General features: G+C 36.1%; 1 protein-coding gene across 2 annotated transcripts in view; it reads left to right on the top strand.

The window, feature by feature from the left end:
* The window catches only part of PCDH17 (protocadherin 17), a 116,443-nt gene that overhangs the window by 38,329 nt on the left and 62,752 nt on the right, over positions 1 to 15,362 (top strand). The window contains exons 2-3 of one of the 2 annotated variants that reach the window (XM_070380220.1): positions 819 to 877; positions 1,014 to 1,183. In XM_070380220.1, coding sequence (XP_070236321.1) covers positions 819 to 877; positions 1,014 to 1,183 — 229 coding nt within the window. Of the gene's footprint in view, positions 1 to 818; positions 878 to 1,010; positions 1,184 to 15,362 lie in introns of both variants that reach the window. The other variant, XM_005894560.2, reaches the window with a different exon arrangement.

The following is a 15,362-nucleotide window of genomic DNA, read 5'->3' as shown; positions in this document are numbered from 1 at the left end:
TGTACAGTATAGGGAGATCTATGAAAGATCTACTCTCTTTCTCCCAAAAGACTCTGTTCCATGGTACAAGGAGAATTCAGTTCTATTTGGCAGACCTCCATGTCAGTTTGGAAGCAGTAAAAACAACCACAAAAACAAGTCTCATTTCTCAGTGTCTTTAATTCTCCATGTTTTAAGTAACATTTTAATTCTCATTTTTATTTCACTTTGTTCTAATAATCAAGAGCTAACACCCCTCTCCCTTGTATTGAGTACAATTTCCAGTGTAAGGATGCAGCTAAGAATGAATTACAGAGATGAGTCCAGTCATAGGTGCTATGCTTGTGTTTGTCACCGGTACAATTTGAAGGAAAGGCTCTATATCTCTTAATTGAGGCGGGGATGACTTTAATACATCAAGGAGTGCAAAGAACCCCAGCAGATGATGCAAATTTGTTTCAAAATGAGTATTATTAAATAATTCATGTTTTTAATATGGAGAAATTAGGTCATTTTTCCACTCCTCCCACAAATGTTCAATCTTAATATCTAAGTAATGAAACAACACAGAGAATGTTATCTATCCTGGTACTTACAGAGAATGCCAGTTATGACAGGCTCATTGTTTACTTTAACAGGTAATTTGTGGACTGGAATCATTTAATTGTTCTGAGTACATAATTACATGTCAGCAATTTCCAATTTAATTAAAATGTACAAATCTGAAGATTAAGGGAATTTTTGAATTATTAATCATTTTTCCACTAGGAAATCTTGTTGCTCTGCAGGAGATTTGTCCAGTGTACAACTATACGTATTTTTTTCCTTCTTTTTCGCAGACAGACAATTTTCCCGCAGAGCCCAATTACATGGGCAGCAGGCAGCAGTTTGTTCAAAGGTAAGGCCTATTAAATAACTTTCTCGGCTTCCCCATTTGCATTCGTGTCAAAATTGCTTTGCAAGAGTCTACACTTCAGGTTCAAACTTGTAGAGACAATACTTTCTCTTCTTTTTCTTTATATGTATTTCAGTAGCTCCACGTTTAAGGACCCAGAAAGAGCCAGCCTGAGAGACAGTGGGCACGGGGACAGTGATCAGGCTGACAGTGACCAAGACACTAACAAAGGCTCCTGCTGTGACATGTCTGTTAGGGAGGCGCTCAAGATGAAAACGACTTCAACTAAAAGCCAACCACTTGAACAAGGTGAGTGAAGCCTTCCAATGCTTACCAAGTATAAAGCTTAAGCAATATTAAACCTCAGAATACTAGTTGTAGTTTATCACCTTGGAATGGAGCTTTTATAATATAGCAAAATAAACATCAATACTTCAGTAACCACAGAAAAATGAAGTTCATGGATTCTGAAGTTCATGGAAGCCTGAAATCTTCCTAAAATGAGAACTTTTCCAAAGTCACTAGATTATACTTATTTTTATGAACATTTACTAACCTTTGCTGTTTTGCATTTTAGTAAAGGAAAATATGATATATGTTAACTAGATATGCACATTTTAATATATTAATATAAAGATTAAATGAATAAATTTAACATATTTAGGTGAAATGAAAACTTGATTGAAATTGTATAGCTCTTAGCAGGGTTGGTATTATTTTTAGTGTGGGTTTTAGCTCCAAAGTCATTTTTCAAGAGTCAAATAACAGCTAAGCCAGAGTTCTGGCTCCTTCTTTTGATTTACATCTAAGTCTTCCTGGATATCAAATAAACATGAACTTGTTTACTCTGATAGAGGTAAAAAAGAAATGCTTCTTCATGTATACATATGTCTTTTCTAAAAGTCTAACTTCAATTTATTAGCTTGATATGTCTTTTTATTAATTGTGATATTTTTATTGTTTTAAACACAGTACAATGTTTATTAATGATTCACCCAAAGATAATTAAGCTACTCTTTTGTATAAGACTTAGATGTTGTGAAAAAGCTTTTTTATATCTAATTATAAAAAGTAAAAAGAACTGTTGCATAAGTTGAATTTCAGAGTCAGAAATGCATATTATATTAGTTAATATTAGTTTTCAAAATATTGATGATATGTAAGTATGTTTGATATTTAAGTTTTGAGGAGCTATATTTAAACTATTTGAACTTATTTATTCTTCTAAGTCATTTAATGATAGATGATTCATAGAATGTAAATTTTTGCCTCTAGTGTAATCTCTCCTATCACATATACATCAGCAGATAGAATGCTTTTTATTTATCTAATCATGTTGAAATTTCAATTCAAATATGCACATACACTCATATATATACATTCAATACAGAAATTAATTAATATATATATATTTAAGTTTCTGCAATCAATATAATTATGCTGGCCTTATTTTAAGAATGACCCTCTCCAAAGCCTTGTTTTCTAAGTAATAAATGCCAGATATATTGTAGCAAGTTTTTGCATAACAAGGCAATATTGTTTTAAAAATTACTTTAAACAAAAGTTATTTGAATACTTACCTAATATTTGCAGTTCTTGCAAATTTGAATGATTATTTGATGTGACATATGTGGTCTTTATGGGTTTGACTATACAAAATCATATAAATATTTTAGGCACATTTTAGGTAATGAATTTTTGGATTTTGGTATGTGAATACACAGCCTAACAGACTCGTCTACGTCTGTGATAAAGTGGTTTGCATGTAATTCATTGGCTACTATTTGTAAAGCTTCATAGAGTAAGTAAAGCATTTACATTTACTGTCATAACTTCATGAGAAAATTTGTTAATTAAAACCAGGCTGCTGCTCACTGCAACTACTGCTAAGTCACTTCAGTTGTGTCCGACTCTGTGTGACCCCATAGACAGCAGCCCACCAGGCTCCCCCGTCCCTGGGATTCTTCAGGCAAGAACACTGGAGTGGGTTGCCATTTCCTTCTCTAATGCATGAAAGTGAGAAGTGAAAGGGAAGTCGCTCAGTCGTGTCCGACCCTCAGCGATCCCATGGACTGCAGCCTACCAGGCTCTTCTGTCCACGGGATTTTCCAGGCAAGAGTACTAGAGTGGGGTGCCATTGCCTTCTCCCCTGATGCTCACTATGAACTTCTTAATTCCTTTCCATACACTGAATGAGCAATGTAATTGATAAGAATGAAAAAAAAAAAAAACCCTATAAGTAAAGGACATTTATGTCTGAAAATATAGTTTATATTGAAAATCTGTTATTTTTTCCTATTTTGGTATCAAAAAGTAATATCTTAGAAGGGTAGCTATTAAAAGAACATATAGTTGATGTATATTTTAATTAATATTACACATAAAATAGCTTCTAGTCTATGAGTAAGAATGCCAATAGAGATGTCTCCTGTAAAAAAAGTAGTTTTCATGTATTAACAAACATGAGAAAATTATGAATCTGAAGGCCACACTGAGAAGATAATCTCTGAATTACACAGGAGACTGACTTGTACTTTAAAACATGATTTTTGAAGGATTAACTAAGAGTATTTGATTGATTGATGGATTTGGCTCATTAATTCATTTATTTAATAAATATCTATTAGATGCTTTCAATAGTAAGGAAAATTAGATACTTTTGGGACATCAGAAATAAATTTGATTTGGATCCTGCCTTCAAGAAACTGTTGGAGAAGGAAATGGCAACCCACTCCAGTATTCTTGCCTGGAAAATCCCACGGACAGGGGAGCCTGGCAGGTTATAGTCCATGGGGTCGCAAAAGAGTCGAACACAACTGACCGACTTCACACTTCAAGAAACTGTATGTAACTGTGGTAGAGATGGGAGACTCTCTCTGTGTCTCTCTCTCCTATCTCCTCTCTCATTTACCTGTATCTCTTGTCTCCCTACCTAACTCTCTATCTACCTCCAATCTGTCTTTTTCTGTCCATCACCTAGACCATCTTTTTGGCTCCCTGGCTCCCTTCCATTATGTTTTGTCTTTTTCCTATCTATGTATCTTATGTATACATCTATCTACCTACCTATCTAGATGCAGAGGAGGCTAGTATCTGTTGTTTTTACTACTTACCATAAACTATGCTAACTTCATTTTAACATTAGTTTATTTAACCTGAAAACTCTAAAATAGCTAGCATTTGTATTTTACATATAAAAAAACTGAGCTTATGGGGAACTTGTTAACTTGCAAAGCAGGTTGGAATTTTATCTTAGATCTAGATATGACCAAAATTTATATCTTTTCTATAGAACTTTATCTCCAAATAGTCAAATTTACTCAAATATACATTCTGATTCATTGCTATGACTAGATATCAAGTAAACATTGAAGGTTAAGTTAAAACTTGAGTTCATGTATATGAACCTTGGGGGAAAATATCAAAATGACTTATATGCATTAAATTATTAGTGGCTAAAACATAATATTCTTTTTGGTATTCATTGCATTTATAAATAGATGAATATAGTTCCTCTCACATTTATAGATGTTAAGAAACTTTGTCAGTGTTCCATGCTGTAAGTAGTGAAGTCAGCATCAGAAATAAAATAGCATGCCTCCAGGGTTTGTCCTCTTAACCAATGCTTTATACTATTCATATAATGAATGGTTTACTCAGAAAAGTAAATAAATAAATAGCAATCAGCCATTGTCTTGGTCATTGTAACTCTGTTAATTTATTTGAAAAGCATCGTAAGCATCAATGCTAAATTAATTTAATGTACACCTATAAAGAGTAATTTCTTTTACAGATGAGAGAAGATGACAGCAGTATTCAAATTATTATCTCATGTCCAAGTTTCATATGTTAAACACTAATTTTTAATATCTTAAAAAAATCTCATAAAAATGGAAATAAATTTCCTTTAAAACAAAAAAAGGAAACAAAAAGAAACCTATTTATCACTTTTTGCTCTTTCTAAAATATTTATAGTAGTGTCTTAATAGTTTTTAAAAAGTTGTAGCATGTTATATTTCATATTTTTATATTAATTTAGTTGGCTTCTTTCCTTGTTTAAATTATCTCTATTAAGAAAATAATGTTCTATTTCTAAATTAAAATACTATTTTAACTTAGAAATTAAAATCAATTTAAAAAATAATCTTCATATTTTCAATGGACATTTTCTATGCTAATAATAATTTCCCTTTGCAAAAGGTTAGTACATTTGAAATTTTATTTCATTAACTCAACTGTTGCTATTTTATTTTCTCTTTTGTACCATTAGATTTTTTCCATTTGTTTTATTCCTGTTATTTGTGTACTTTTGCTACCATCAGTTTAAGCATCCCAGATATACAGCATTAGTATGTGTTGCCCATTATTTTAGAAAAAAAAATTTGAAAGGATTCAGTAGCTAACTGATGGTATGCACTATAGCTGAAGATAGCTTTAAGGATTTTATGTTAATAAACCCTCTAATAGAAATAAGTTATTTTAGTTTCTCTTAGTGTGATTTAAAAAAAAACACCTCTCAAAGAATGTACTTAGTTTCTTACTATTTGAGTTCAGTTTTCTGTCTGCCCTCTCTGTCAATAGATTTTTCCCCATATATTCTCCATCAAATATTAAATGTAAATAGGTAGATTAATTGGTAGATAGAAAGAGGAGGGAGATAATAGTAAAACAATCTGAATGTTTTGGAATTCATATGGTACCCATAGTAGCACATTCACACACACACACACACACATACATATTATTTAATAAGTCATTGTTTATCAGAATGACACAGAAAATTGACTAAAATACATTTGATCTTATTCTGCTGATTTTATATTTTGGAATGAGAAAAGCTAATTTATATCAAGAACTAATAAAAATGCATAATGTTAGTTCTGAAAACGAGTCACAATTTTACAAAGAAGAAAAACTCTCAAAAATTTGTGAAGGTAATTTACAACTTATACCTCAGAATACCATTTATACTTACAAGGGAAGTATGGTACCCTTGAATTTCTATCCATCAGAAGCCCTGTAAAGTATTTTGATTTTTAGCAATAATTGCTTTTTTTTTAAAAGATGTAATAAGCTTTCCCTAAAATTCAGTAGTCACTATTGATTCCCAAATAATAAATGTGCAGTTATCATAAATGCTGACCAGCAATTTCTCTGAGCTTCTTATTGATAGCTCAGTGACTGTTCTCAATTTTTCAAGGATAATCGGTCTTCTGATATCTTTATGGGTCACTGAAACCAACTCCTTGAGTTGAAGTCTCACGCTAGTGGAGTAGCATTGTTCATCCTGAGTACTGATGGCCTGGCTTGTGCTAGAGACTGCAATGGAACAGCACTCACATGGAATGCAATACCCTGTGGGGGCCAGATTGTTGGTGCCCTCCCTGGTGACTGAACTCCAGGACATTTCTGAGCCTCAGGAGTTGTTCCTTTCACATTCTTTTTTGTTTCTCATTTTATTTAATTGCCTTATGATTTCTTTTATTCTATTCAAGTCTCTGTCTCCCCTATTCTCTCTACTGCCAGAAAAATCTGACTTCTTAAATTATGTTCTGAATTCAAAACATTTCACAATGGAATCCCTGATTATAATCTAATAAAAATATAGTCAGTAGAAAGTTGAGAATAAATGAAATACCAAATAAAGTAGGTTTGCTCCACTGAATTCAGTTTTAAAACTAATTGCATTCTTAAGGGTTGCCTTTCCTCTTTCCAGAGGACATTCTAGAAAACTACAAAACTAAAGTTAAGAGATTTTTTTTTTGTAGCTGTTCCTTTTTTTCTTTAAGTTAGTATTTAAATGTTGCTTCTGGACCCCATATTTCATAGCAGGTTTATACTAGTTTCAATGACTGCAGTATTTGTTATATGATTTCAGAGTTTGGTGAGACTCTGAGGTCCACTCCTTTTAATCTCCCTCCCTAATTCACTGCATAATGATTGCAATGGCACCATATTTTTAATTATGTCTGGAAAGGAAACAGTTTCCACAACCTCTGCTTTACCACGAAGGAGCTATTTCAGAAAGCAGTAGTAGGGAAACAGGAGAGTAGAGGTTGAGATCCTTGTTCATGCGAGTGAATGGGGAGCCATGCATTCAGGATCTGGGGGGAGCTTATTGAGACAGAGGGTTGGGAGGCCAGACACAAATGTGACCTACATTACAATTTCCCCTAGAACTGACCCTGATTAGAAAAGTGCTAGCTTAGTACTTCAATATTCTCAAGCTTCTGTTCTGTTTTCTCTTCTGCATTATGGTTACCTTCGAATCAAGCAGTGTATTTTCCCAGGCCTACCCAGAACAGGCAACAGCAAATCTACTTCTACAGAAGTAAGAACATGAAGATGGTGACTGTGTCCATCTTCTCAGCAGCCATCTGGCAGTCTCTGAAAATAATTTTTAAAAGAAATGTTGCTATAAACAATAGGAAATTTGTCTTAGGAAGGGAATGGAAAATTACAGCCATATATAGGGGACGGGAAGGAACTGTTAAATATTTAATGCCAGAGAGAAATAATTTACGAAATTTTAGAGGAACTTCTGCTTTATGATTTGCATACATGGTGTTTAAGAAATTGTATTATTTGCCAAGAATTCATATTATTTTCAAGCCCTGTGAGTTTTTATTAGCCTGCATCTATCCAAGAGCACTGTAATACCATTTTCGCCACCTCCCTGTGCTGTCTTTTAGGACCTTCCAAATTCATCTGGCTTTACATTTTACTAGATAAAATATTTTTCAAACTGTGAGCAGCTTCACTTTATTTTTGCTTACCAGGCTTTGCAACTGTCCCATGGATCACCTAACTTTAAAAGTTTCAATGACATCTCTTTTTCTCATGTGCAAACATCTGCTTCTAGAATTCAGCATCTGGTATCATGAAAATAGAGAGATTTTATCACTCTCACATTTGTTGCTCATCGTAAAGCCTTTCTAACAAGTGTTGCATGATTTACTATAGACTCAATGTGATTTTGAGATTCTCTTGCTTTTAATAAGCACAGCAATGACTTTTGCTGAAACATCCCAATTAGGAAATGTTGGGAGAGTATTTCCCAAACTTTTGAAACTAGTTTTGCTGTATACTTGGGGCAACGGAATCCTCCCCAGCCTTAGAATTACACACTCTCAAATATTCCCAATCAACTAGAGGATTTTAAATTTTTAAATAATATTTATAAATAATCACAATGTATTTTTTAATTTTTATAAGTAAAATTCTATACTAGTCATATGCATTTTTATGAAAGCAGGAGTGTGCCCATAAATGCTAAAAATATAAAATGGTTATCAGCTCCTTTGTTAATTAAGAACTGCAAGAAAATCATGTCATTTGGTCTAAAACCTCCCAGTAATTTCCTGTTATTTCACTTTAATAACATGTTCTAATATTGCAGGTTCTCTATTCTTTTGAAAGCCATATTACAGAACTTCATGGTAAGAATCCTTGAAGTATAACTCCTCTATTGTGTGTATAAGAAAACAGATTGACTTCCATGGGGCCTTCAGGCTAGCCGAAGAGGTAGTACTCATTCCAGGTTTATAATTTTCTGTCTAGAGCCCTTTCCATCCTTCTGTGTCATTCCTGTGTCACATTAATAGACACCTCAAAATCTCTGAAGAGGCACTTCAGATTCATCATCATACTTCTTTTCCTTATTAATCTGAAGAAGTCAACTGCCATACTCCAGAGCTTGATTCTTTCATACATATTGAATACATTCTTCACATAGTCATATATCTTATATATATTGAATAAAGATATTGAAATAAAGTTCCAAAAGGTCAATTAAATGTATCATTCCTTAAGCTATACACTGATGCTTCTGGATTATTTGTCACCAGGCATTCTGAAATAAATATTCTTTTCAATCTGGATACATTACCTATACCTCTCCTAACTGTGTGTCCTTGATACCTTCTTAGCATGCTAAGGAATGGTGGTGCCAAAAGAGATTTTCATTCATTCATTCAATATTTTAATAAATGATTGTGTCAAGGATACAAAGATATATGAAAACACAGGCTGGGTCCTCAAGAAGTTCACACCGTATTAAGGGAATTTGACACACAATCATGAGGTTGGTGCACTGAGAGGTTTGCCCTGAGTATCAATGGAGTCAGGAGAATGGAAACCATGCCCGGATTTGGAGGATCAAAGAACATTTCTGGAGAAGAAGACATCAGAGCTGATTCTTCAGCATATGTTTAGCTCATTTGGCAGAGTGAAGTTGGGGTGGGTGGGAACATGACAGGCACTCTCAGAAACACAGGAAAGGAAGCAGAGTTTGGCAAGCTGCTTAAAGGCATGTGAGCAGAGATGTGTGAGAATAGGAATGTAGAATAGAGCCTGGGGAGGTGAGTAGAAGCCCAATGATGGGACCACTGAAACACAGCCCTGGGAGGTAACAGTTCAGACTTCTTCTTAAAGGTATGATAGTTATGGCAGTGTCTTGGGAAATAGGAATACAATTAGAAAGCTGGGCAAGTAACACAAGGCAAGACAGTATGAGCCCTAGAGTGGTAAAGAAAGGAATGGAACAAAGTGGAAGATTCAAAAGTTTTAGAATTGATTAGTATTCACTTGAAATTGATTTTGATATAAGGATTTCTAAAGGAAAAAATGACTCTGTTCATTTCCAAGGCAAATCATTCAAAATCACAGTAATCCTAGTCTATGCCCCAATCAGTAACGCTGAAGAAGCTGAACGGTTCTATGAAGACCTAAAAGACCTTTTACAACTAACACCCAGAAAAGATGTCCTTTTTATAGGGGACTGGAATGCAAAAGTAGGAAGTCAAGAAACACCTGGAGTAACAGGCAAATTTGGCCTTGGAATACGGAATGAAGCAGATCAAAGGCTAAAAGAGTTTTGCCAAGAGAACGCACTGGTCATAGCAAACACCCTCTTCCAACAACATAAGAGAAGACTATACACATGGACATCACCAGATGGTCAACACTGAAATCAGATTGATTTTATTTGCAGCCAAAGATGGAGAAGCTCTATACAGTCAGCAAAAACAAGACTGGGAGCTGACTGTGGCTCAGATCATGAACTCTTTATTGCCAAATTCAGACTTAAGTTGAAGAAAGTAGGGAAAACCACCAGACCATTCAGATATGACCTAAATCAAATCCCTTATGATTATACAGTGGAAGTGAGAAATAGGTTTAAGGGACTAGATCTGATTGACAGAGTGCCTGATGAACTATGGACTGAGGTTCGTGACATTGTACAGGAGACAGGGATCAAGACCATCCCCATAGAAAAGAAATGCAAAAAAGCAAAATGGCTGTCTGGGGAGGCCTTACAAATAGCTGTGAAAAGAAGAGAAGAGAAAAGCAAAGGAGAAAAGGACAGATATAAGCATCTGAATGCAGAGTTCCAAAGAATAGCAAGGAGAGATAAGAAAGCCTTCCTCAGCGATCAATGCAAAGAAATAGAGGAAAACAACAGAATGGGAAAGACTAGAGATCTCTTCAAGAAAATCAGAGATACCAACGGAACATTTCATGCAAAGATGGGCTCGATAAAGGACAGAAATAGTATGGACCTAACAGAAGCAGAAGATATTAAGAAAAGGTGGCAAGAATACACAGAAGAACTATACAAAAAAGATCTTCATGACCCAGATAATCACGATGGTGTGATCACTGACCTAGAGCCAGACATCCTGGAATGTGAAATCAAGTGGGCCTTAGAAAGCATCATTACGAACAAAGCTAGTAGAGGTGATGGAATTCCAGTGTAGCTATTTCAAATCCTGAAAGATGATGCTGTGAAAATGCTGCAGTCAATATGCCAGCACATTTGGAAAACTCAGCAGTGGCCACAGGACTGGAAAAGGTCAGTTTTCATTCCAATCCCAAAGAAAGGCAATGCCAAAGAATGCTCAAAATACCGCACAATTGCACTCATCTCACATGCTAGTAAAGTACTGCTCAAAATTCTCCAAGCCAGGCTTCTGCAGTACATGAACCGTGAACTTCCAGATGTTCAAGCTGGTTTTAGAAAAGGCAGAGGAACCAGAGATCAAATTGCCAACATCCGCTGGATCATCGAAAAAGCAAGAGAGTTCCAGAAAAACATCTATTCCTGCTTTATTGACTATGCCAAAGCCTTTGACTGTATGGATCACAATAAACTGTGGACAATTCTCAAAGGGATGGAAATACCAGACCACCTGACCTGCCTTTTGAGAAACCTATATGCAGGTCAAGAAGCAACAGTTAGAACTGGACATGGAACAACAGACTGGTTCCAAATAGGAAAAGGAGTACGTCAAGGCTGTATATTGTCACCCTGCTTATTTAACTTATATGCAGAGTACATCATGAGAAATGCTGGACTGGAAGAATCACAAGCTGGAATCAATATTGCTGGGAAAAATATCAATAACCTCAGATATGCAGATGACACCACCCTTATGACAGAGAGTGAGGAAGAAGTAAAGAGCCTCTTGATGAAAGTGAAAGAGGAAAGTGGAGAAGTTGGCTTAAGTCTAGTCAAGGCTATGGTTTTTCCAGTGGTCATGTATGGATGTGAGAGTTGGACTCACACATCCATACATGTGTGAAGAAAGCTGAGCACCGAAGAACTGATGCTTTTGAACTGTGGTGTTGGAGAAGACTCCTGAGAGTCCCTTGTACTGCAAGGAGATCCAACCAGTCCATTCTAAAGGAGATCAGCCCTGGGTGTTCTTTCGAAGAAATGATGCTAAAGCTGAAACTCCAGTACTTTGGCCACCTCATGTGACTCATTGGAAAAGACTCTGATGCTGGGAGGGATTGGGGGCAGGAGGCAAAGGGGACGACAGAGGATGAGATGGCTGGATGGCATCACCGACTCAATGAACTTGAGTTTGAGTGAACTCCGGGAGTTGGTGATGGGCAGGGAAGCCTGGTGTGCTATGATTCATGAGATTGCAAAGAGTCAGACACGACTGAACGACTGAACTGAACTGAACTGAAAGGAAAAAATAATTTGATGCTCAAGTAAATGGAATATCACTTGAATTATTTAGTGCATTTTAATGCATTTAAGTAAGTCTTATGTAGTATATACCACATATAGTAAATTAACACATAAATATTTGAGATGTTAGCTTTTTCTCTAAAAGATCAATGTTTATTTGTACATAGGAATCAATTTAATAAACAAATTTACCATTCAAGAATGGTAGAGAGAAAAACAAACAAGGAGAAACTTCACTTTGATAGATCTTTGAGAAAAGTTTCAGAAAGCAGTGAGGTAGTATACAACTTGGTGTGCTAATGATTCAGGATTGTGACTTGGGTAACTGAGTTTTAGTAAAGTGGTAGACACAGGGTGAGCGTATCATGGGGACAGCATTTGGAAAGTCAAAACCATTTAGCAGATTAACAGAGAGACAACTTAAAATTACCATTTGGTAATGAGAGGAAAAGACCGTGATGCTGGGAAAGATTAGGGGCGGGAGGAGCAGCGGACGGCAGAGGATGAGATGGCTGAATGGCATCACTGACTCTATGGACATGAGTTTGAGTAATCTCTGGGAGCTGGTGATGGACAGGGAAGCCTGGCATGCTGCGGTCCATGGGGTCTCAAAGAGTCGGACATGACTGAGCGACTGAACTGAGCTGAATGAGAGGAGAGGTTGGTGATATAAGCTAGAAACCATTGACATAGTATCATACTTAAAGTAAACCGATGACAGGGATTATTGAGAGAAAAGGCAATAGGATCCATGCCAGAATCTGGCTAAAAACAACAGTAAGAAGTTGGGAAAAAGTAAAGTTCAACAACTGTTCAATCAGCAAAGAGACAAGGCATAATGAGTATGTTGTATGACAAAGCAAAATCTGGAGGACAGCTACATGAGTTATTTGACTGAAGCCAAGAGTGTTTAGATTTCATTTCCAACAGTCATAATCGAGAGCCAAATTAAATCAATTCATTAAGCCAATCTAGACAAGTCTGTTTTTATTTTATTTTATTTTTAAAGAATCAGGTTTGGTTTTATTTTTTCTGTTCTTTAATATAGTAAAATATGCATAGCATGATATTTATCATTTTAACCACTTGTGAGGGTACAATTCAGTTTATTTCTGGGCTTTCTATACTATTCTCTTGGTTTATGTGTGCCTTTAGGTCAGTAACACACTTAAAATTTTTTAAATAGTGTTTAAATACGTATAACATAAACTATTTTGCCATCTAACCATTTTTTTAACATACAGTTCAATAGTGTTACATACACGTCACATCTGTGCAACCAATCTCTAGAAATATGTTTGTTTTGTAAAAATGAAACTCCAACTTCTATTTCCCACTTCCCCCTGGCAGCCATTCTTCTACTTTAGGTCTCTATGAATTTATTAGCCTTTTTTGTTAACTGGCTTATTTTACTTAGCAGTGGTTCTCAAAGTTCATTCACATTGGAGCATATGTCAAAATTTCCATCTTTTCTAAAGCTGAATAATATTATATTTTATATGTATATATATATATAAACTTCCCTAGTGGCTCAGACAGATGTAAAGTGTCTGTCTACAACGCGGGAGACCCAGGTTCAATCCCTGGGTTGGGAAGATCCGTTGGAGAAGGAAATGGCAATCCACTCCAGTACTATTGCCTGGAAAATCCCATGGACAGAGAAGCCTGTTAGGCTACAGTCTGTGGTGTCGCAAAGAGTCGAACACGACTGAGCGATTTCACTTCACTTTACCTCATATATATATATATATAAAACATATCATATGGATATTGTGTTTATTCATTCATCTGTCTTTGAATACTTGGATTGCTTCTAACTTTTGACTTTTGTGATTAATGCTGCCTTAAGTGTACAAATAAGACCCTGTCTTCAGTTCCTTAGGGTATATATATCCAGAATTGGACTTGCTGGGTCATATGGCAATTCTATTTTTTAATTTTTTAGAACTTCTGTCCTCTTTTCCATATTTATTACACTATTTTACATTCCCCCAACAGTAGAAGAAGGAAATGGCAACCCACTCCAGTGTTCTTGCCTGGAGAATCCCAGGGACAGGGGAGCCTGGTGGGTTGCCGTCTATGGGATCACACAGAGTCGGACAGGACTGAAGCGACTTAGCAGCAGTACCAGCAACAGTACACGAGTTTTTCAGTCAGTTCAGTTCAGTCGCTCAGTCGTGTCTGACTCTTTGTGACCCCATGAATCCCAGCATGCCAGGCCTTCCTGTCTATCACCACCTCCCGGAGTTAACTCAAACTCACGTCCATCGAGTCAGTGATGCCATCCAACCATCTCATCCTCTGTCGTCCCCTTTGCCTCCTGCCCCAAATCCCTCCCAGCATCAGAGTCTTTTCCAATGAGTCAAATCTTCCCATGAGGTGGCCAACGTACTGGAGTTTCAGCTTTAGCATCATTCCCTCCAAAGAACACCCAGGAGATGAGGACATCTCCTTTAGAATGGACTGGTTTGATCTCCTTGCAGTCCAAGGGACTCTCAGGAGTCTTCTCCAACACCACAGTTCAAAAGCATCAATTCTTCGGCGCTTCACAATTCTTTCTTCACAGTCCAACTCTCACATCCGTACATGACCACTGGAAAAACCATAGACTTGACTAGACAGACCTTTGTTGGCAAAGTAATGTCTCTGCTTTTCAATATGCTATCTAGGTTGTTCATAACTTTCTTCCAAGGAGTAAGCATCTTTTAATTTCATGGCTGCAGTCACCATCTGCAGTGATTTTGGAGCCCCCAGAAATAAAGTCTGACACTGTTTCCACTGTTTCCCCGTCTATTTCCCATGAAGTGATGGGACCAGATGCCATGATCTTCACTGAATGTTGAGTTTTAAGCCAACTTTTACACGAGTTTTAGTATCTCCAAATCCTCATCATCACTAGGCTTTTGGTTTTGCTTTTTTGATAGCAGCCATCCTAATGGGTATAAGGTGGTATCTCACTGTGGTTTTGGTTTGCATTTCCTTAGTAATTAGTGATATTGAGCATCTTTTCATCTGCTTATTAGCTATTTGCATATCTTCTTTGGGCAAATGTCTATTCAAATCCTTTGCTCATTTTTTTAATTTAAATTTATTTATTTTAATTGGAGGCGAATTACTTTATAATATTGCATTGGTTTTGCCATATATCAACATGAATCCGCCACGGGTGTACACATGTTCCCCGTCCCAAACCCCCCTCCTACCTCCCTCCCTCTACCATTCCTCTGGGTCATCCCAGTGCACCAGCAATTCATTTCTTATATGATATTATACATGTTTCAATGTCATTCTCCCAAATCATCCCACCTTCTCCCTCTCCCACAGAGTCCAAAAGACTGTTCTATACATCTGTATTTCTTTTGCTGGCTCGCATACAGAGTTATCGTTATCATCTTTCTAAATTCCATGTATATGTGTTAGTATACTGTATTGGTGATAAAAAAAAAAAGTATGTGTTTATTCAAAACAAAATCTGAGGACAGTTTGAATACATGATCTCACATCACT

The sequence above is a fragment of the Bos mutus genome, chromosome 12 (genome assembly GCF_027580195.1).
Source record: "Bos mutus isolate GX-2022 chromosome 12, NWIPB_WYAK_1.1, whole genome shotgun sequence".
NCBI classification, from domain to species: domain Eukaryota; kingdom Metazoa; phylum Chordata; class Mammalia; order Artiodactyla; family Bovidae; genus Bos; species Bos mutus.
This window is presented reverse-complemented; position numbering and strand designations above follow the sequence as displayed.